Source organism: Larus michahellis, chromosome 1 (assembly GCF_964199755.1).
Source record: "Larus michahellis chromosome 1, bLarMic1.1, whole genome shotgun sequence".
Classification (NCBI taxonomy): Eukaryota; Metazoa; Chordata; class Aves; order Charadriiformes; family Laridae; genus Larus; species Larus michahellis.
In genome coordinates, this window is record NC_133896.1 from 217,601,343 (window position 1) to 217,625,317 (window position 23,975).

General features: G+C 47.2%; 2 protein-coding genes across 3 annotated transcripts in view; both read right to left on the minus strand.

Annotated features, from left to right (window-relative positions):
- Positions 1-1,553, minus strand: part of GAB2 (GRB2 associated binding protein 2) — a 97,784-nt gene extending 96,231 nt beyond the window's left edge. Inside the window, exon 1 of the mRNA XM_074572368.1 lies at positions 1,251-1,553. Within this exon, the coding sequence (XP_074428469.1) occupies positions 1,251-1,322 (72 nt within the window). The 5' untranslated portion in view covers positions 1,323-1,553. The remainder of the gene's footprint in view (positions 1-1,250) is intronic.
- A 12,707-nt stretch (positions 1,554-14,260) lies between these two features.
- Positions 14,261-23,975, minus strand: part of NARS2 (asparaginyl-tRNA synthetase 2, mitochondrial) — a 58,702-nt gene continuing 48,987 nt past the window's right edge. For both annotated transcript variants that reach the window (XM_074572382.1, XM_074572383.1), the window contains 2 exons: positions 23,256-23,282; positions 14,261-15,086 (listed from right to left, as the gene is read on the minus strand). In XM_074572382.1, the coding sequence (XP_074428483.1) occupies positions 14,942-15,086; positions 23,256-23,282 (172 nt within the window). In that variant the 3' untranslated portion in view covers positions 14,261-14,941. The remainder of the gene's footprint in view (positions 15,087-23,255; positions 23,283-23,975) is intronic.

The following is a 23,975-nucleotide window of genomic DNA, read 5'->3' on the forward strand; positions in this document are numbered from 1 at the left end:
TCCCTCGCAGCTCCACCCAAGCCAACCTGATCGTCCCTCAAAGGGGACCAGGCACACAAGGAAAGGATTGCCACGAGCGACCGGGCACGCGGTCTAACGCAATGGGATGTGGCACTGCTGAGATCTGCGGGGCTGCACCCATTTCGGACAGGGCTAATAACACCGGATCACAAATGGGATATTCCTCCAGCCCTGCGCTAGCTTGTGATAGAGCACTACAGACATCCACCTCCCTCTCAAGGGTAGGCAGCGATGCTTCCATCAATCAATAGCAGGCACTGGGGAGACACCAGCTGCACTTATTCTCCCTGCCGTTCCCAAAACCCATGCCGGCAAAAGCAACTGGATTAAAGGACAATTTGGCTGGTGGCCCCCTAGGGAGAGCATCCAGCTCTCTCCCGGAGGCTGCTCCTAGCCACCCGAAGCCTGGCCGAGGTTGGTCACTGGAGTCAGGGAGCGGGACCCCGGCTTCATCCCGGGGAGCAATGTGCCGAGTCATAGGACGGCAGCTCGACGTTGCCGCGTTTCTGAGCTTTAAAGCTCGGCGAGCCCGTCAGGCGGAGGGCGCAAAGAACAGTTATGTCTTTCAATGAGTGGGGAATGTGACAGAGCCGGCATTTGGACCCTCTTTTTACAACTTCTTTGAAGTGTTTGATCTCTGCCGCTAATGACACAACAGGCTATCGAAGCGCTACTGGTGCTATCTTCAAAGGGTTTCAACGTTAAATCATTAATAGGAACCGTGCGCGGGGAGGGGGCATGCGACCGTTATGGGGGTGTTGTGGCGGGGGGGGGGGGGGGGAGGGCGGGAGTAAGATCCGAGATGTATTATCACCTTTACTCTTTGGAACAAAGGTATTCCCAACCTCCCCTAAAAAAAACCAACACGACTCCAAAGGCGGGGGTGTGACAGTCGCAGGTCCCGGCTGAGCCCGGCCACCGCGGGGCGCAGCGAGAACTGCCCCCAAACCCGCGTCCCGCTCCAGCCCGAGCTTGGGGGGGGGGGGGTGTCTCGGAGATGCTTCCACCCCCCTTTTCCCCCAGCAGCTGGGACCCACCACCAACCCCTCCCAGCCCGGGCAAGTGCCACCCCCCCTCTCCTTGCCCAGCCTCCGCGGCGCCGGGCGAGGCGGCTGCAGGTGCAGCGGGGCGGGCGGGCGGGCGGCGGCTAGGGGAGGAAAGGAGAAGGAAAGGGAAAAAAAGAAGATCCCGGGGTAGAGAGATGAGAAATGGGGAGGGTTGAGACTTACGTATCTCCTTAACTTCTTCTCCGGCGGTGACTTTCGGAGCCAGCCCGAACACACGACCTCCCCGCCGCTCATCGCGGCGGCCGGGCGCTGCCTCCCCCGGCGCTCAGCGCCGGCAGCGCCGGCCCATGGAGGGCGATGGGTGGGAGGATGGATGGATGGATGGATGGATGGGTGGGTGGATGGATGGATATGGGGGGGTGGTGGTGGGGGGGGGGGGGCGAGGAGCGCCTCCCCCCCGCCGCCGCCGCCGGGCTGCGAGCGGGGAAAGCAGGAAACTGGCTCCTTCCCCGGCTCACCACGCCTCCCGCCCCGCCAGCCCGCTTTAAAGATACAAACCCCGCGGGGAAGAGGGGCTGCCCGCCCCCCCGGAGGCTTCCCCGCCGCCCGGGAGGGGCTGCTTCTCCTTCCTGACCGCCCCCCCCCCCCCTTCCCGCCTCCCCACCACTATATAGAAACTTTACACATACCGCAGCGCTCCGTCTGCATGGCAGCGCTGCCTTCATCAAAAAGTCGCCCCCCCCCCCGCCCCTTACCCTCCACCAAACCCGGCCGCTGTGAGGTTTAATCACCCCAGGACCCTTCCCCTCTCATTGATGGAAAAGACCCTTCTCACCCCGAAAAGGAGATGCTGGCTTTCGCCCCGCTGCGCCCAGGGGCTCCTGTGCGAGAGGAAGGTGCCATAGGAAAACAAAGAGGTTGAGTAAGAAACAGCCAGACACCAGTGATAGCAAAAAAAAAAAACACCTCCTGGATGAAAAAATAAAAAATAAAAAAAAAAAAATGAGGGGAATCGATGAAAGCTTCATATTTTGTTATTGATTTTTAAATAATGGAGCTGTGCCCACTGAAAGGGGATTTGACTGCCACTGGAGTCTCATGCAGACAAGCCACGTTTCGTATTACAGCGTATTATACCCCGGCTGAGATAAACTATCATATTCCACATCTAGAAACACTGTACATTTAAATGTCTGATCCTTTCCCCAGCTCAGGTAGCGAAAAAACTTCCCTCCACAGCCCTGCGAGTGGGATTATCCTTCTGCTGCATCCTTAGAACCAGAAACCTGGGCATGGCACCCGTAAAAGCCGAGTCCTCCCAGCCCACGCCACGCTCACGGAAAATACGCTTATTAGGAAAATACAACTGGGGGTTGTTTGCTGGGGATGGATTTCTGAGACCTGTCTGTATACGGCAGCTCTGCCCCAAACCTGCTCGGGCACATTCAGTCATTCCTGCCTCAACTTCCCGGCCTGTCCAACCTCCTTGGGCAGGGACGGTCTCTCCTTTACGTGTTTGTGCCGGAGCTGGTGCAATAACAGCTCCAACGCTGGCTGGATGCTCTATGGTACGTCAAAAAAACAACAATCTTTTATAGAATGCCGCTCACGCGAGGATCTTGCATCACTTGAGAGCAGTAATTACAACTCCCGGTGCCTCTGGGAGGTAGGCACGGCACCTCTTTGCAAGATGGGGACAGCACAGTTAAGCCATATGTTGTTTATCATCTTTGTGAATACATAAGAGAGGGGAATAACCCCTTAAAGAGCGAGTATGTTATTTGTGAGGAATGTATTTTTTCAACAGCTTTGTTTTTCTTTTCCTGCCAGTGAAACGCAAAGGCTAGAAATGATTTTTCTACCTTTTCACTGCCCAAAGGAAGGGCTTGATCTGAGTCAAGCGCTGGGAAATCTCTGTGCAGACGGTGGCTATGGTCAGCTCAGCTAACCCATCTCTGCCGATGGAGTCAAGGGCAGGGGAGGATGGAGAGGCCAGTTCTGCACCGGCACCAGCCGGCATCGCCTTACTCAGTGCTCTGGAGTTCCATCCATTCACCCTGCACGAGAGCGAGAGTCTCAGCCGCAAACTCTCCCGGGTTAGAGGCCACTTTGCGCATCCACAGGGAAAACTGCCTCCTGGTGACCTGCGCTTGAGAGATCTTCCCCAAACCCAGGGCAGTTTCAGGGAGGCCAGTGACCTACTGGCGATTTATGAAGACCTAACTGAGAGCAGAGCATCGCGATTAATGCGTAGGTATCGTGCAAAGCCGTTCCATGGGGTGCGTTAATGATTCACAGGTCAGGAATTCGCTCATACTGACACCAAGGCAAAGCGGTATCAGTTTGAAAACCAGTTGCGGAGAACCCCGTCCGCATTTTTATGTTAACAACTTTCACCACGCACACTTCATTTGGGCGATGGATGTTTTAAACAAATGCTCCATAATTATTATCGTGTGAATTGGAATGGATTATTCTACATATTCCGTCGCAGCCTTTGGTTTATTACCCTGCTCCCTTGCTGTGCTCTCCTTTCTCTCCACTCATCCCCTCTTCTGGATCGCATTTACTGACTTGATTATACCACAAGATATATCTGAACGGTGTCCAAAACATGAAGCACCCCTGCAAATTCTTTTTTTCATGCCTTTGGCGATGCCTGTTGCAAAAACCTGACACATGTAGCTCAGATTGCCGGGACTTTGGGGCTGGGAAACAGGTTGCCTTTTCTGTATGCTTAAGTACGTTGCCATCTCAAATGTGAAATATGTTTAAAACAAAGACGCTCCATGTGAACATGTCTCCCTAATTCCACCGTGGCTGTACTCAGGGTGGGAACAGCGAGTTAATTCTGGCCTCGGGCTGCCAGATTACATATGATCCAATGTATGTAACGTTGCAATGCCTTATAATGCTGGCCCCGCTTAAAGCATTTGGCCAGAAATACAAATATTACTCCCAGTGCCTCTAGGAGTTAAAGACGATGGATGTCGTGAACGCGGCTCTGATTTGGCAGCGCTTGCACGTTCGTAACAGTTTTACCAACTTCAAGCTGTTCCTCCAACCGGCAGCGGAGACTGAACTCGGGCTGGCCCCAGCTGACTGCGTAAATCTCCGGAGTCTGAGCTAACAGCCAGCAGCCTTGGCGGAAAACTGTGAAAACCACATCCTCGTGTTGGAAAAACGCGATGAGGGAGTTATACGAAGCCATTGAGAATTTGTCTCTGCCAGCAGGAGCAACTGCAGAGGGAACAGCAGAATTAGCAGGCATAGCAAGGGAGAAATTAAGAGATGCCATGTAAGAAATCATATTCCTCGCACAAGGGTAGGGCAGGAAGAAAAACATTTTTCCAAGGAAAAAACCCCTTGTGCCGCGTGTTTAACGTGCTGGGGCGCACGAAAAAGATTACACTTTGTCCTGCAGAAACCTCCGGGGTTTTTAATCACAACCTTCAGTGTGCTTCCTTGCTCTTGGCTGAAACCGAAATCTGTGAAAGATCAGAACTTCTAAGAAAGAAACCACAATGCCCACCGCTTCCCCGGCCGGCTCCAAATTTATTTAAATGAGCTGTGCCATCTACCGACCGAAGGGAGGGCTGCAGGCAGAGCAATTGCCCCCCTGGCCGCGGGTCGCTGGGGCGAGCAGCGGGGATGGATGGAGACGCTGGGCATTTCCTGGGGATTAGGGACCAGCTGGCCGAAATGCTTCGGGCTACTTGCCCCAGCCAGGCACTAATCCCTTGGAAATGCCCTGTACTGAGGTTAATATAAACTGAAACATGCCGGGGCGGGGGTGGGGGGAAGCTTTAAAAATCTGCTGTGCTGCTTGGTGCTGCATGCCCGCTTGTCAATTCCGAGCGAAGGCTTGGTCTCATGAGATCCAGCTCCACAACAATAGGACCTGACTTTATCTTCACGAGACAGTTCCTGCGGCAGAGCTAGATGGAAGCAGCTTTTTTTTTTTTTTAGTTCATGAAGAATTTTCAAGGTTAAAAAAAAAAAAAAAAAATAATCACCTCTTTCAAGAACTCGAGTCTTTTCAAGCCGGCCACCCTCCGTAAAGGAGCAGAGCGAGGCCCCCAAAAAACGCCGCGAGCGAAGCCAAACCACAAGACGGTCCTTTCCTCGGGGTGACAGACAGTGGCTCCAGCAGCACTGGCTGCTTTCCATGAGCGGGAGGAATAGTAGCACAGGATGCTTTGATCAGATAATGAGACAGTTTGAAGCATCTTCACTACAGCGTTCCGGCAAAGACAGGGGCATCAGAGCTCCGATGCCTTAATGGAGACTCAAAAGAGAGAGAAGGGAAGAGATGACTCGCCGGTGTCCGAGGCGCACACGCTCCCTTGGACTTGATGGCCCAGTTGCTAGTGGTGGCGATGGGAAAACAACAGAGAAAATCTGCTTTGTCCTCCCTCTGGCAAAAAACAGCACATCCCATCGAGAATGGACGCAGGACCGCCGGGCAGCACGGGGAAGGGACCGGGATGCTGAGCCGGACGGTGCCTGTGGATGCAGACACTTCCAGTCCTTGCCCTTGAAGATAATTAAATGGGTTTTCCTATTTGGGAACAGGAGTCCAAACTGAAGCCCAGTCCTTGCTTCCCTCGGGAAACTGGACAGTTAGAAGTAATTTTGCCTGGAGCTGAGCTGGGGCAGAACGCTACTGAAATATTTCTCAATTTTGGACCCAGAGAGAGCTTCTTCGTGCCTGCTCCTTCCTTCTAGGATGGATGAGTTCCTCATGCAAACTGGATCCATGCTTGGATCCAGATACATTTTTGGCAGCTACCTTTACCCATTTTATCCCCGCCCCGCCCCCCCCCCCAATTTATGCAGTTTCCGCCATGGAAGAGAAAGAAACTGGGAGTTTTCCTATTTTTTTCTCACCTTCTCAAAACAGAAAACCATTGTAGCGTTGCTCGGTGGAAAGAGCACCAGGCAGTGCTCCAGACACGGCCCCTATTCTGATTTAAGCATAAAGGCCACTTCATCCTTGTTGTGGTGTTTTTTGGTTTTTTTTTTATTCCTGATGAGCCCAGAAGCTCTGTATGGAAAGGACTCCCTCTACGGACACTATTTGGCACAATGGGGCTTTGACTGCAGCTGGGCCCAGGGCAAGCAACCATAAAACAAATGATAATAAAAGAAGGAGGGAGAAATCTTCGCCAGGCTCCCCTGCCTGTTTACCCGACCCCGGTACACTCTCACATCCTTAGGCATGACTTCAAGAGCAGATGGTGCTCTGTGGTAGAGCAAACGAGCAATTATCCTCCTGACACCCCGCAAGGCCACCCCGCATGCGATCGCAAGAAGTTACTTCACCCCAAGCTAAGAGCTGTTGTCTGGCTTTTCAGCATAATTGGATGTAATCAAATTTAATTTGGTTGGTGCCGTAACTCTGAAGACTTTTGTAACTGGATTACTGTCAGCTCAACGGTCATGTGCCATTATATTTGCTGGTCAAAACAGAAGCCAGAATAAAAACAGATGCTTTCCTCCTACTCCTCCTTCCAGCGACACCCCTTCAGGATATGAGCTTGCACTGCACAGGCAATATAATGAACTAAAAATTCTATTAGAAGAAGGAAGTCATTGCTGTGATATGACGTTCAAGCCCATCCTAGAAAGTGTAAATTATTTAGAGTATGTATCTATGTTGGTTTACAATTGTGGACTATGCACAGCTTAGAGCTAAAACTACTGGAGCATAGACCTATGACGCTTTGAGACATATAAATCTTATTATTCTTACTGTACAAGTAGGGAAGCGGAGACCATGAGCAGGAGTGAATGGCTGACGAGGAAGGAGTCCCTCGGTTTCCACTGCACGTCACCAGCTGAGAATAAAGAACACACAAAATACTGTGTTTACAGCCGGTTTAGAGCTCTACTACAGGTAATCTATAGGTGAGAGCAGCAGCTGATAAATGTGGCGCAGCCAGCAGCACAGACCTTATTTTCAGACCCCCCAGCTCCTACCAGTACTAAGTCACGGAAGCAGCTTGTGAAAGCCTGTTCCCATCACACTTTGGGTCAAATTTTGCAAATTCAAGAGCCTGCGGTTTTTTTCTAATGCCCCCGGAATGCTGAGGGTTAAGACACACCGATATCCTCCCGACAGATGCTGAGGCCGGGCAAATGGAGACTGAAATACGGCACTATTTTAACAGCGAAAATAATCACTGGAGTAACGCGCGGAGGTGATACGCTCTTGTGGTTTCAAAGCGTTTTAGGCCGTTTGGAGGCATAGGAAGCCTATTAGATGTCTCACTGAAATGTCGATTGCATTTTAAGCAGACACCTCCTAAAAATCGGTTCAATTTTGAACTGCAGATCAACCGTAAAAAGAGTAAAAGTGCAAAGAGACTTCCCTGAGATCTGCGGCAAAGGAAGCTCTTCAGCTCCAAAAGCTACAGAGCAGCCACCCTCCCAGCTGAACGCTGTTACGCCGTAGAGGCGGGCGTACGCATCTCTGGTTCTGGCCAGATGGCTATTTTGAGTTTCTAATGATCTGGGAAATGAACACTTGATAATATTCTATCTCAGAGGGCTTAGCACAAACTTTCTTCCTTTTTTTCCGTACCAGCACTGTTACAGATGGTACCGGATCTCAACCAGGGACTGGAGTAACACGGTCCTAAAACCGCCGTGTTTTAGCATGTACTCCAAGGAGTCGGGAATGCAATCCTGCCCGGCAAGTCATCCATCAAGTTCGTTAACAAATAGGCTCATTAAATTCGTTGAATACTTGAAACCCTGTACTTTCTAAATCACCATAAATGCTAATAATTTATTAATGCCGTTAATAATAATGGAATTTGAAAGGCTGTTTGAAGGCATTGTATAACCCAGGCCCTCAGATTTGATTTGCATGGTTATTTGGGTTTTGCGGGTGGCAGCATTCAGACGCGTAGGGTGATGTGGAAAAGCACCACCCGTGAGTATTTACGGAGAGGCACCTAAAGCACTCCCTTCCCAGCACGTCAGCTGCTGGGCACAGCCCCTTCTCGGCGGCTACGATGCGGTGTACGCACTGTTGGGCAAGCCTGAACGACACACGGCCATTTCTCTATACTAAACCACTGTGGAGGTCATTTCAAGTGCTTCATGGAGATGCCATCGTGTGACTCCAACGTGCCAGAAATGAGGCCTCACCGGGTACAGCGATGCCAGAAGCTCTGCAGTAGGTAAGCACTCCCAGCTGGATCTCCTGGAGCTGCGAACTGGCCACTGCCTGAGCACGGATTTTAGAATGGCTTGGGTTGGAAGGGACCTTGAAGATCATCTGGTTCAACCCCCCTGCCCTGGGCAGGGACACCTCCCCCTAGACCAGGTTGCTCCAAGCCCCGTCCAACCTGGCCTTGAACCCCTCCAGGGATGGGGCAGCCACAGCTTCTCTGGGCAACCTGTTCCAGTGCCTCGCCACCCTCACAGTAAAGCATTTCTTCCTAATATCCAATCTAAATCTCCCCTCTTCCAGTTCGAAGCCATTACCCCTCATTCTACCACTACAAGCCCTTGTAAAAAGTCCCTCTCCAGCTTTCTTGTAGGCTCCCATTTTCTGTAACTTTCATGCAGAAATGGGAGAAACCTGTTCTCAACTCAGGCAGAGGAGCCTGGAAATCTAACCCTGATCCTAACTCCGGCTTTGCTTCCCTCCGTAGCTCCGGCAAGTCCCTTCATCTGCACTTTTCTGCGCTCACCTGGAGCACCGGGTTTCTCACAGCTGTGTGAAAAGCCCTGGCAGCACCGCCACAGAGAGCTCAGTAAGCCCTGAAGTTCTCTAGGGTGGGTGTCCCGCTGTCGCCTGCTTGGACAGGCAGCCTGTGGCCACGCATTCATCAACAGAGCGGCCGCAAAGCCGAGGGACACGCAGAAAACGGGAGACCTGTGTCTCCGAAAGATACGGATCGCAAGCCAGATTCACAAGGCTTAATCACGGTGTACTGAGCGCTTAGAGCCCACGATCTTCAAAGCGCCATGCAGACGGCACTGAATTAATGCTCAAAAATCACTCTGGAGGTAAAGACATCATAGAATTATCATTGCAAAGTCATTGTGTCCGTTAAATACAATTATTTTCCCTTGTGGCTGGAAATCTAGCAACTTTTGGAAGTCAAGGCAGATAGTACAGAATATTTCAATACGGAAACTTAGGCGTTTATCTGAATTATCAAGGCCGCCTCCCAGACCACACTAAGATTTTTTCTGGGCAAGTTGTGTACTCTTTTGCCAGCAACCCATACAATCGGCGACTTCTGAAAATTTAGACCTCCATTTTTACAGCACATAAAAGTATCGGTGCATCAACCCGCTGAAGACAGTGAGAGATACAGCTATTGGCGAAGAGCAAAAAGCGAGATCAAGCTTTGCAAAGAAAATTGAAGATGTACTCTGTTGGCTGCCTCAATTTATTCACAAAAAAAATCAGTTGTAAGAGTAATAAAAATAAACAGCAGGATTGCTATCTCTGAAGGGCCTGGGGACATACAGGGATAGATAAAAGTCACTGAAGCACAGTCTAGGATCTTAGAAATGCCAAAAATGCGTCTGAAACCGGATCAGTTGCAAACATCCTGCCTTGCTCCTGGTGTGGCAGAGAACCCAAAGGCAAACAGAGGGAAGTCTCGTGGGGAAGCGCCGAGCAAGGATTGGGGTGATTTGGGTCAGTTCCATGGTTCTGCCGCCACACGTCTTCCATAACCTTGGGCAAGCGGCTTAATTGCTCCATGCCTCAATTTCCCCGCAGTAAAACAGCGTCGGCGATAAGAGCAACAAGGATCCTGAAGTCATTTCATCCACATTTCACCCATTATCGAGCCCGCAATTTCTGATGGAGCTAGCGTATGTCTTTTAAATGGCCACACCGTCCTGTCTCTCTCCTGCCCTTTATGCGAAAGCTCTCCCTTTACAGCATCTTTGCCGAACACCTTGTGCAGCCGACACCGAGACACAGCTGTAGGACAGATAATAATACATTTCACAGCAGCAGTAAAACAACAGGAGCCATAATTTCTTTGAACTCTGGGTCAAACTTGTTGTTAGCCAAGTCTGTAAGAACTCGTATAGTAAATTACATACGTCTCTTTACCAGCAGGATCATAAAATAAAACTTTACAATCCTTCCGAAGGTCACGGCTCTGGAACGAGCAGTAAGACAAAACAATAAATTCACCCCTGAGACCGCCATTCTTGTGGCTTCGGCAGCTTTGGTTAGATCTGAGGAAATTAGGACTTTGTCAATCTTTATACAAAGTCTTTCTTCTTTCTCCTTTGGACCCATCTCCCAGTTCTCCCTAAGCGTAAGGCAGAGGCTAAACCAACAATAATAACGACTGTTATTGGTTTCAGCAGCAGCAAAGCCACATTTATCTCTATACGCACATTTAATGGAAACAATGACCAAAGTGTTTCTTGGCAAATTATTCCCCTTCTCCCCCCGAAGCAAAACACATCTATAAGCTATTTCCAAAACAATCAATATTAGTCCAGCAAGCAAAAACTGTACGTTACGTTTCCCGTCAAAGTTTTGGCATTCCCTCAAACAAGTGATGCTTTATAAATGACAACGACTGCCAAATACAGGGGAGAGAGGACCGCTGAGCTGGGCACCTTGCTGCTTATCCCTCAGGTCGACGGGCTGGAATACGAGTAATTCAGTTAAAATCCCTGCGCCGGTCTGCTGGCCTTGAAACTTTTGGCCCAGTCATGTATCTTTTCCTTTCTGCTTGTACAGGAGCTAGTACAACGGTCCAAGATCTAGACACTGCCATGGTATCACAACATAAATCATAAGGGAGAGAACAGCAATCTCTACTACAACCTTCAGAGCACGCATTTGCTCTCCTTTGGATTTAAAAGCGAAAAGGCTGAGTCATGGTGTTGCTTCCATGGGTATTATTTTTTAAATTAAAAATAGAGTACTTCAGGATACTTTGATCCCGCACATAAAAATCTTAAGTAAAGGGATTGTCTGATATTCTTCGAGTGAAAATAAAGGTTTTCCTCTAAACACTCCTCTGAGAGGCTGGCATTTGGTTATGCAAAGTTTATGGCATTGCTCTTTTATTCCCAGCGGTGTTGCTCTCCCATCACCCCGTCCTAATGCTGCAAAGCCACAGACGCAGTAATCAACGACACCGATTCTTTCTTCTGAAGCTCAAAGTGAAGACAAACCTGAAAAGAGGCAGTGCCGGCTGCTGAGGAACCGAAACTTCAAGAAATACTTACTGAAAGGACGCTAGAAGAGACCGTGCTGGTCACCTGGGCTCGAGAGCTGACCGCTCACCGCACTGCGAACACCCCAGTACTGCTGTGCACGTTCAGGCTAAGAGATGATTCCTGTGTGCAAAGAATAACAGGGTTTGGTTTTTTTTATTTGAAGAACAGTCAGAGGTTTTATCTGGCTTCAGCCATTGCCGAAGCGCAGACTCTAAGCGAAGATGTAGCAAAGAAAATGGCTTAAATCGAAGAAACTCGGAGTGCGTTTCCCTGCCTACACGTCCAAGAGGAACGACCTCCCCTGTCCTCCAGATTAACTTCCGTTTCACTCTGGGAGAGGAGATTCGAAGGAAATACATGACATTCCACATGGAAATCCCAGGGAAAACATGTCGCATTCCTCGGCAATACCAGCCGATGTTATATATACATAGCACGAGGCGAACAATGCCAGCCTGGAGGGAAAGAGCGGCCCCCACCCTTGCTGGGTACCCATAAATCAAGCTTCTCACACTAACGTCAATCCCGGTATTAACCCTAAGCGGTGCCATCATACACGCGGACCTCAGCCTCCACCTTCTTCTCTTTCCCACCACTAGGAAAGACAACGCATGTTGTTGAAGGCTGTTTCCAAGACTGGACAACCCTTTCTTCTCCCTTTTGAGCCTGAACATTCACCTGGTTAGTTTTGTTGGGAACAACCCAGCCCTCCTCCTGCTTATTCTGCCAGATTACTGATGGTAGTGTTTTGGATGAGCTTTTAGACCCAAGGGCAATGCCCCCTTAGCTCAACCCTGCCCATCGGATCTCCAACTCACTGAGTATATTTGAATGAAACAGAAATACGTGTAGAAGACTGGGGAGAACGCTCCTCTTGGATGCATAGTCAGAAACGCACCCAGAAGCACTTATGGTGCATCGTTGCTACATCTTCCTTAAACGTGGGCCTTCCTGCAATGGTTGCTACCAGAAAAAAACAAACAACAAACCAACAAACCCAACCCCAAACCAAAACAAAAATCCCAAACTTTTGACATTCTTTCATATACCTACCTATCTATAAATCAAAGGTTCAAATTTTCCTTCTGTCCTGCAACAACCTTTGATCAAGGCAAAGAATGAAGGGTGGGTCATACCAGTCCTTGGTTCTTGCAAGCTGTCACCTCATATAAGGGCCTGACAGCCACTCTGCGAGCCTGTTTGAAACAGTCCTCCTGTCCTTCCCTGTAACTTGTGACTCACGCCACATCATCCTACAACTTTTTGGCACCTTCCATTGTCTTCTTCTCTACACCTTGTTTTTCACCTGTTGTTGTTTAGCCCCACCCTGCCCATCAGGGCTGGCGTCTCCCAGGGTGATCAACCACCTCCTGCTGACACCAGCCCAGCCGATGCCAAACCCAACAGAGCCAGCCCAGAGCTGCCGTGGGGATGAGGGAGCAGAGTGGACGGGAGATGGTTTTGCCAGCCACCCACTCTCTTTTCAGCAGATGGGCTTCCAGTTCAAGCACTCTCATGTACAGCAACTGTGACAGAACCAGTGACTAAGGATCTCAATAACGACATCTGCTCATGGCGAGTTATTTAGCAACATGGTGTGGATGGGGCTGGTTGGCAGCTGTACTCTTTCCACATCTTTCTGCTGAGAGAAGTAATTCCAAAACATAAAAGCCAGCAATAAGAGTTAAAGCAATGCATTGAAAGGAATCAGAGAAACACAGAATGTGTTGGGTTGGAAGGGACCTTTAAAGGTCCTCTAGTCCAACCCCCGAGAGAGATGGTCCAAATGCAGGAAGGCACTCGGGTGTCTGATGTAGGAACTTCTCCGTGGTTTCGAAGGCAAGGCAGGTGCTTGAACCGTTTCGTGGAAGCAGACTTACCAACTCAGGCTGTACCAGGAAACGCAAACCAGCAAATGCACAGTTAACACCTGTCTAATCAAGCAGATGAAGGAGATACGAAAAAGAATCTCGACGTGCAGGGAACGTCTCAGTGCACGGAACAAACACCGCAAAGCAATGACCTTGTGGTGATGTTCGCGTGATTGTAACACGTAAGAGTCCCAGCCACGGACCAAACTGAAACGTGGCAGGTGCCACGTGACATAAATACATATTTTTAGATACTCCAGGTGCAGTATTATATGGCCCTTCCAGAGCGAACTGTGACTGCAATATTACCAGCGCAATGCTATTTGATTACTATTTTTCAATCTCTTTCATCTACTTGTAAAATAAAGTCTTCAGGGCTGTTCTGCAGCCACTTCATGTCATATGTGGCAATTTGCACGGGGTTCGTTAGCAATAAGGCCGTTACCTTGCTTTTTCTCTTTATATATATTGTTTATACTGCAGCTGTCTTGGGCTCCCGAGTAGTAAGCACTATGCAAATGACCATTTGCTGGATTGCGATAATTTGGAAGGGAAGAGGGATGCTGGAAACACTCCGTTCAAGTCCCAAATAAACCACTGGTTTCCAATTGCCTTGGGCAAGTCACTTGATCTGCCCTTACTCCCGTCTTCAGAACAGAAATGAATATTTCTTTACCTGGCAAGGAAGCTGAGGGCATAAACCCACTGACGGCTGCACGGAGTTCAGATCCTATGGTGATAAGGAGTTCAGATCCTACAGTGATAAGCAATTACTTAATACACATGCGATGCTTGGGAGCACATGTTGGTTGTTTCAAAATATAGACAGAACTGCTTGGTCCGATGAGCACATGAGAGATTTTCTCAGTAACAGCAACAAAAAAGCAAAGCAACAACAAAGAAACCACCAATAAACTGCAAGTTGGCTCCGGGGAGATGAATGAATTTCTCATCTAACTGAACATTTACTTCTGCTATGAACATGTGCTCTCTTGGAGACAGAAAACAGCTGTCTCCCACAGAAGTTGTGCAACTAATTTGGGTATACAGAAAAGGAAAGAGCTACCAAAGACACTGAAGGAAACACTGTGATGGTGAGCGCTACAGTTTTATAACAGAAGAAGAAACCATACAGAGTTACGAAACAACCCAGCGTACATCTTTATTGATGATTCACAAAATCAACATCATGCACCTAACGCGCTCCAGCAGTTCCAACGTGACATTCTTCCTTGCTAGGTTTGGCTGATTTCGCCAAGGTAAATAATATTTGCTTTTAACTCGGAGTGGGGAGAACCATGCTTTATAGTAGCTATTTCATAAGAGCAAGTGCATCACAGCCATAACAATACTTCACCGTTTTATAACACTCTGTCTTCAAAGCACTGTGCAGGCATTTAATTAAAGCCTATTAAAGCCTCACAGCAGTCCTGGCTCCCAGACCATTTTAGGTCACACCTCCTTATTAATATTTCACATAAACCCCCCCACTACCTCCCAACAACACTTATTCAGTACTTCAATGTCTCGTACTGGTCTCGCGAGAATCTTAACCCTTAAGTTAAGTGGGATTTATTAACACTCCTGAAGCGCACTGAAGACATGAACTGCCATCAAACTGACTGCAAGTGTGCTTCCGTAGTCTCAACAGAACATAATTTTCAATATTCAATTCGATTTTCAGTATTAAATTTACCAAGGGTTTCGCTGATATAAAAATTAGCTTGATTTCCTATTAAAACACACTTGTTCGTATCCTAATACGTTATATACGTATCGTCGCACCAGCAGTTTTCTCCACCTGAGTCAAGTGCCGAGCTACAGGAGACAGGAGTGAGAAAACCTGGGGAAAGGAATAACGTCTTTGATATTGTCAACTCCCAAGATGTACTGCAGGTAGCGTTCAAATCCCATTCCGAAGCCTCCATGAGGAACTGAGCCGAATTTTCGGAGGTCTAGATACCTGTAATTTAAACAGACAGTTACATTTGCAGCACGGTTATGCCGATGTAATTACAGCCAGCTTTCTATCTAGGGTTTGGCTTTCTTTCCATCTTAATTACTTCCCTTTGACCCTAACCACTCTGGATTTCTGCCAACACAGCTGGCGTTGGTCAAGGGTGTGAAGAGGTGCAGTTCCCTGACAGGCGGAATTGTTTTAGCAGAAACCCCAAGTGTAAATGCATTTTAACCAGCGTAGCTCTGCTTTGCCAATACACTAGGGCCTGTTTTCTTTAGGAGCAAGAACTCATTTGGGTAAGGAGAACAGTTTTAACATCACGCCTATGCTCACACTGAGAGCATCTTTGGAAGTTTTAGTATCTACAATATTCCTAGCAGAGGCACAAACCCAGGTTCCTACAGAATCACAGAACATTTCCACCGCCGGAGGTGGGAGTCGCCTGCTTGGGAGTGTTTAGCCTTTGCCATGCTTGCGCTGAAATCTGCCCTACAATAAATTCTTTCATTTTCTGTTTTCTTTTCAATAGTCTAAGTCATTTCACTTCCCGTAATTTCTTCAGAAGCTTAAATAGGTCTTGCCGTCTGCTGAATATTCCTTCAGATTTTTTTTTTCCTTTTAAGGTTAATTATGATGGCTTTTTATTGCTTTTTCCCCAATCAACTCTTACAGACTGATTCATCTACTTCCACGGTACGTCAGCAAAAAATCTTGGACATAACTTCTCCAAAAATGAGCTCTGGAACAAGACACTTCATTTTGGAGAACAGCACCTGTTGTGTACAGAAAACTCAGAAAATGTTTGGAAGCAGATATTCCAAATATATGAGTGTTGACAAGATATGATGGGTCTTCTTTAGAGTTCCCCATTTCCCAGCTGGACTGTAGTCGATGTGATACACCGGAACAATATTTACAGCTATAAATTGTCACCAACAGTTTTATTTTAATAGGGGGGAAAAACATCTCAGTGGTTCTATTGATTTATGGGGCCACTTCTGAGCTCGCTGAGGCCACAAAGTTATTCTTCTTTATACGAATGCACGAGGAAGGGATTGAGTGACTCCAGATGTATTACACCCCTCGAAACTTCGTGTTTGAATATTTCTTCATCCCAGTTTAAAAAAAAAAAAAAATCAAGTACATTTAAATATAAGTATATAGGTATGTTTTAACTAAGAGTGGAGGGGAAAAAAGCACTGTGAAAAAAAATTAAAATTGGATTGATTGCAATAAATGGCTTCCCAAATTTTAACTACTGTTAGTGAAACGCAAGGAAGAAGTGTATTTTATAGTCTGTGTATATATGTATTTATATATGTATATATACATATTTATATGCAAAATATACATTATATATATTTAAGTATACTTGCTTAAAAACAGATACATATATAAAGTGTACTTGCTTGGAGTTGCATGTGCTTCAGAATTTTGTTGGCTGGAGAGACTACATTTTAACAGAGTGAAGCCAAAGCAACGCCACTGCTCACCTCTACTTGCAAAATAGAAATATTCTCCAGCAAATTCTACAGCTGCAGGAGATCACCCTGGCAGACTCCGTTTGACAGTATGCTTTTTATACCATGAAATATTATTTTTCCTTGCAGTTCATTAACAGTAGTTAAAATTTGGGAAGCCGTTCATTATACTCAATCTTCAGGTGTTTTTTTCCCCGCAATGTTTTTTCTCCTCCGCTCCACTGACCAAGCACTAAAACCAGAAGCAGAACTTCACAGAATCATAGAACTTAGAATATGAATTCTTAGTACATGGAATATGAGCCAGCAGTGTGACCAGGTGGCCAAGAAGGCCAACAGCATCCTGGCCTGTATCAGGAACAGCGTGGCCAGCGGGACTAGGGAAGTGATCGTCCCACTGTACTTGGCACTGGTGAGGCCCCACCTCGAGTGCTGTGTTCAGTTTTGGGCCCCTCACTACAAGAAAAAACACTGAGGTGCTGGAGCATGTCCAGAGAAGGGCACCAGAGCTGGTGAGGGGTCTGGAGCACAAGTCTTGTGAGGAGCGGCTGAGGGAGCTGGGGGTGTTCAGCCTGGAGGAAAGGAGGCTGAGGGGAGACCTCGCTCTCTACATCTCCCTGAAAGGAGGTTGGAACCAGATGATCATAGAATCATAGAATCATTTAGGTTGGAAAAGACCCTTGGGATCATCGAGTCCAACCATCATCTCCACTCTACAAAGTTCTCCCTTACACCATATCCCCTAACACAACATCTAAACGAGTCTTAAACACATCCAGGGATGGTGACTCCACCACCTCCCTGGGCAGCCTATTCCAGGGTCTAACCACTCTTTCTGGGAAGAATTTTTTCCTAATGTCCAGCCTGAACCTACCCTGCTGCAGCTTGAACCCATTCCCTCTTGTTCTATCGCTAATTACCTGTGAGAAGAGACCAGCACCAACCTCTCTACAATGTCCTTTCAAGTAGTTGTAGAAAGTGATGAGGTCTCCCCTCAGCCTCCTCTTCCTCAAACTGAACAGTCCCAGCTCCTTCAGTCGCTCCTCATAAGATTTATTCTCCAGGCCCTTCACCAGCTTCGTTGCCCTCCCCTGCACTCGCTCCAGCACCTCGATGTCTCTCCCATATTGAGGTGCCCAAAACTGGACACAATACTCAAGGTGTGGCCTCACCAGTGCTGAGTACAGGGGGACAATCACCTCCCTCCTTCTGCTGGTCACACTATTTCTAATACAAGCCAGGATGCCATTGGCCCTCTTGGCCACCTGGGCACACTGCTGGCTCATGTTCAGGTTCATGTTCATCTTTAAGGTCCCTTCCAACCCAAACCATTCTATGATTCTATGACAAGAGGAAACGGCCTCAAGTTGCACCAGGGGAGGTTTAGATTGGACAGTTGGAAAAATTTCTTCCCTGAAAGGGTTGTTAAACATTGGAACAGGCTGCCCAGGGAAGTGGTGGAATCACCATCCCTGGAGGTATTTAAAAGCCGGGCAGACGTGGTGCTGAGGGACATGGGTTAGTGGTGGTTTTGGCAGTGTTAGGTTGATGGTTGGACTCGATGATCTGAAAGGTCCCTTCCAACCTAGATGATTCTATAATTCTATAACTTCATACCTCTTCCTACTAGCACTGACACACAAGGTGCAGTTTTGCCTACCCTGCAAGTTGAACAGCAGGCTTGAGAGTGGGACATACTTTCTCTGATCCCTGTGACCAACATGCTTTCTACCTGTGCTGCTGGGTCTTAGCTTGGCTTGCTGAGGCTCAGTTGCATCCACCCCACACCTTGTGATGAAGATTATGCTTAGGATATGAACATGAAAGCTGTGCAACAGCATGGTGGTCTTCATCTCTATCCACTCCATACAGACTGCATTAAGAAGAGCTTGAGTTTCCACGAATACACTGGGAATTGTCCCCGGGGAGCTCCACTAAGCAGCTTTTCAAGGGTTTGCAAGGAAAATGATGGGCAGATCTGATGCGGAGGGTGGTGACTTGCAAAATAGGAAAGACCTCGTAAATGTGAGGGATACGGGCGCTGCCCGTGGCAGACCAAACCGTACCAGCTCAGGAGTTCTGAGGAGAACTGGCAAACCAGAAGGTGACAACTCTATCTGCAACTAGCAATATAAATAACAGCACAAACGTTTCTGATGACATCTATAAGCATATCTCAGCCTGTGCAAAGACAGTTGAAACTAAGCCTAGCATCTTTTCTCCCCTTGTGCTGGCAACAGTTTACAATGTCATTGTAAGGAGATGAAATAACTCAGCTTCTTCCAGATGAACAATAATAATAAATTCTACCCTTGCTTATCCAGGGCTTTCATCTGGAGATCTCAAAGCACTTTGAGAAGTCATTTTGGCAAAAGGAGCGAAACAAAACCCATTAAAGTTAATGGAAAAAGTCCATTGAATTAAACGTGCTGAGGATCAAGCCTGTGAATCCTTTCTGACGACCGTGCTTAGAAGCAGCAAAGGAATTGAGAAACTTTCCATTCTTCCCAGATGAAAGAAAAAGTAACTGCCTGCAGATGAAGCGCAAATTCCCTTTAGGCTGAAAAATGCTCCCTGAGGTTTTCCTTCATTCATTAGTCTCCAGACATCGGATGCTTCTCACCTCAAAACCAGTCATGAACTCGTCTAGCTATTTCTCCCAGTAGCTCACACTTAAGAGGAGAGTTGAGCCCTCCATTAGCAACTGGGGGACTGTGCAACATTATTCCACCGGGGAAATAAATTTCTGCGACCCAAGCTAGCCCCAGAGTTCACATTCTGGACCTGGAGGCCTTCTTCAGAGATTTGAATCTTACTAAAAGTATGTGTTGCAACAACATCCCCTGGCAATACATTCCAGGAGCTTGTGATGTGCCAAGTTAGAAAAGCATTTCCTTTTATCCTTTTAAAAACCTATACCCTTTTATCATCATCATCGTGAGCTCCTGTGCTGCACAGCAAGGCCCTATGAAGATCAGTGCTCTCCCAGTGACCATTGATAAGCAGAATGTATTCTTTTCAGCCTCCTTTCAAAACAAATACAATCTTGATCTTTTGTGTAACCCTCTTGTTATACTAAAGCCTCCGCAGCCAGTCTGAAGAAAATAAGGCTGAAAGAACAAAGATATTGCAGTCTATGAAGTTGGATATTCTAATGGAAAAAAAAGGAAAAAAAAGTGAGGGTAATGAAAAACTACTAGTGAAATGACATTTGAAAGACCGTTTTGTTGAACGTTTCAGGAAATAAACACGCAAAGTATCACCAGGTTCTGATGCTGGGTAAAATGCCATCTTTGGTTTCAGACAGCTTCTGCTCTGCTACAACTTTTTGGGAATCCACAAAAAAAATGCATTCAAGGAGGTCAATCTAAAACACTCCCATTGACACGAGTGGGGTTTGGGCGTGTTTTGGCTGCCTTTAGCACCGACTTTCTGCCTGCCTCTGCATGGCCCAGCACAGCGCTCTGGTTTCTCCCCAAAGCAGGAGTAACAGGACCAGGCACCTGCCAAGGACAGTGACGGGCTACCTGTTTTCGGTGGGCTCTGAAGGATGTTAAAGGACGATACGAATGCTGTCACTGGCCATGGATTGCAAGTGGCTCACCAGCGCTGCTGTTCCTTAAGTCCAACTCTTCCTTTCTATCTTGCCACACAAGGACCCATCAGAACACTCCAGCATTCAAGCTTGAAAGAAAATTAGAAATTAAAAGAGCCCAACACGGCTCAGTCTTCTCCTGGAGCAGGAGCAAGGCCAAGGCAACGTAGTAATATCCATTCTAAGACAGCAGATAACACCTGCTCTGCCACTGCGTATTTCCACCAGTGTTACACCAGAAGATCAGAAATGTTTCTGGACTGTAAAGGGTTCAGTATGAGGCCATCTTCTCCACTGATGCACACGATGATAATCAGAGTGAGGAAATGTGTGCCTTACACGTCTAAAGACTGTCTGAAATGCTGCTTGTCCTGGTTTAACCCCAGCTGGCAACTAAACACCACGCCGCCACTCGCTCGCTCCCCCCCGGTGGGATGGGGGAGAGAATCACAAGAGTAAAACTGAGAGAACTCATGGGTTGAGATAAAGACAGTTTAATAGGGAGAGCAAAAGCCACACGCACAAGCAAAGCAAAACAAGGAATTCATTCACCGCTTCCCATCGGCAGGCAGGTGTTCAGCCATCTCCAGGAAAGCAGGGCTCCATCACGCCTAACAGTTACTTGGGAAGACAAAATGTCGTAACACCGAACATACCCCACTTCCTCCTTCTTCCCCCAGCTTTATACACTGAGCATGATGTCATATGGCATGGAATATCCCTTTGGACAGTTGGGGTCAACTGTCCCGGCTCTGTCTCCTCCCAACTTCTTGTGCCCCCCCCCCCCCAGCCTACTTGCTAGAGGGGTGGTGTGAGGAGAAGAAAAGGCCTTGACTCTGTGTAAGCACTGCTCAGCAATAACAGATCCCTGTGTTATCGACACTGCTTCCAGCACAAAAACAAAACAGAGCCCCATACTAGCTACTACGAAGGAAATTAACTCTACTCCAGCCAAAACCAGCACGTTGCGCAAGCTGATGGTAGTGGGGACATGTTGTTCATTACGAAGTACGAGTTACTGCTTGTGCTAAGGTGGCACCTGGAGGCTGCAAACAGGATCAGAATCCCCATTTACGTGACAATATACTCATTACTGCCTGGTCACAGAGAAAAAGAGTGACTTTGCAGCGTAAATTCTGATTACCCGACTTCACCACCACAGTTCCACAGACCTCTCCAAGTCTAGCCAAGATCAGCATCTACAGCACTGAGCTCTTTTCCATCTACAGTTCAAAGGAAGGAGCGTGAAAATAAATCTGCAAAATCAAGCCAAATACTTCAGCAATTCATATTCTTTATGGAAAGAAACCTGCACAACAGGAAAGATGTAGCGAACTGAAGAAGATTCAGAGGACTTTGACCACATCCCTTTATTTACCTTTTTTGAAAAGCTTTCTAAAAGGTAGGAATGGGCAAAAGCACAAGAGTATTTCAGATCACCAGTTGCCTCTTTGCCCAGCGATTCTCCCACAGACAAGCTGTCCCAGAGGTAGTGACCCCCCCCCCAGTATTCTCATGCTTAGTGGGAGAAGAAAACAGGTAGAAACAGAGATATGGCAATATATAAGGGATTTCAAAAAGGGACCACATCTCATACAGCTGCCCATTCTAAAGTCAGCAAATATTATATTTAAAAAGGAATGACTCAACTGTTCTTCAAGGAGTTTGTGAGACAGCTTTGGAGACTAAATTCAATCACTAAATTGGGGGAGATTAATTTCAGCCTCTCCTGCCACCTCCGCTGAAAAGATGGATGCTGGCAAACCACCTACCTTTTTTCTGGCAGATTCTGGACTGTAGTCCAGAAGCATCCAGGATTATTCCTATCCTGCACCTTCCTAGGACACCAGACCCTGCTATGGCAGGGGGTAACAACAGTTTTCATCTTCTCTATGAAGTTACATAGAATCACAGAATGGTTCAGGTTGGAAGGGTCCTTAAAGATCATCTAGTTCCAACCCCCCTGCCATGGGCAGGGACACCTCCCACATTATCTGTGATGGAGTGGAGGGAACAGAGGGGGAAAGAGTCTCCAAAACAAGATCACAGGAGGAAAGAATTTCCGGAATCTGATTGCTACATATCACATGAAAATGCAAAAGGAGTGATGGGCAAGGTCTTAATCTTCTCTCTTGAGGGCAGCATGAGGCAAGGCTGAGCTGGAAGGCTCTGCCGCTGAACACCAGACTTCCTCAGGCTACATCTCAGCATCTAACCACCCAACTGATCATCCTTGGTCAGGATAATCCTGCCCTCACATGAAGGGATATGGTGTATTCTGGCCCATAAAGGCAAACAATAAAGGAAGACACTTTATTCACCCTGTTTGCAGAAGGATAATGTAAAGCTCTGCCATGCACTGGGCTGTTCCTAGGCAATATCATATTGTGGGAAGAGGAGAGTGAAGAATCCTACACTACTCTGCTTTTTGTCAAGGCAGCCTCCCTAATGATGGTTCCAAATAGTGCAGAGTATTTGAATATACTCTTCTAAATTTGAAATTCTCTGCACTATCGCCCTTTTAGTAGCTATGACAAAGTACATACCAAGAAACACTTGTCACGAGGAACACTAAGATCCTTCTGTCGTTTTAATAGGCTGAACCATTAATTCAAAGGTTGTTCTGTCTCCTTAGCAGGACAGTTTTAATTGCTTCAACCGCTGTTAGGGGAGATTTTTTGACCCAATTGCCCTGTCAATTGCAAAGGGAGTTATTCACAGAGCTGTTAAAGGTCACAAATGGCTTGTGGTTCTGTAACCTGTTTATCTCATGCCACGGTGGTCAGAATCTATTCAACATGGAACACAGCTTAATGATTTAATATCAAAAATCATTGATGGGTTGTAAATTAACCCACTTCACGCAATCTTGAAAGGAATGACCTGTGCTGTGAGTTTACAAATTGGGAAGATAAACTAAGTAGCATTAGATTAAACTTTGTTTAAATGAACTGGCTGTTCCATTTAGACTGGCAGCAACGGCAGGGCAACTGGGCCAAGAAACGTTCCCTCAAGAACAGGATCAAAAAAATGAAATAGTTATTCAAAGACTCTCAATAACAGAAATAGAGCTTGCAGACCAAGACAGTGTCTTACCATTGGTAGGCATCTGCGAGTCCTAATCTGTGGAACAAAAAGAAAAACTCCTGTAAGTAAAGGAACAGAGGAGATCCGCACAAGCAGCACTTGCCTGGAAGAGAACGCTACAAGAAAAAGGAGGGTCTGATGATTAAACTCAGTCCAAAAAGGAAAGGCAGGAAATTAAGGGAAGACACAATCAGTGGCTGTCAGTTCCGGTAATCAGCAGACAATCTTGAACAGATTCCTAACATGCTTCTTAAAAGGTAAAGTTTGTTTTCTCAACATACAGGGTTGATCCCAGCTTCATGCAAAGACTTGTGCATATTCTTAATTTTAAGCATATCAGTAAGCTCTGCCTGTGAATGTTTGGAGAGTACAGGCCTGAATATTAAATTTACAATGACACGCAGCCAACCTCATTTATGAGTGGGTCAACAAATCTCTTCACGTGTGTGGCTACGTGGTTCCCCTTCTGTAGGGCATAAAACCCCTGAACTCCCATAGCTTTAATAATGTGTGTCAACTTCTGTAAAACTACTAAACAAAATACTTCTTTTTCTATTTGCCACCAGTGCATCCTCTCTCCTTTTCCTGCCCTGGCAGAACCAGAGCAAAGTTGTTGGTTTTTTCTTTCATTTCTCTGAACACGAACAGAAAACACTGTAGGGCAAAGAGAGACCACTTCTCTCATCTTCAGTGCACTGCAGCTGTCCCTGACTGGGACTTGAAGAGCTT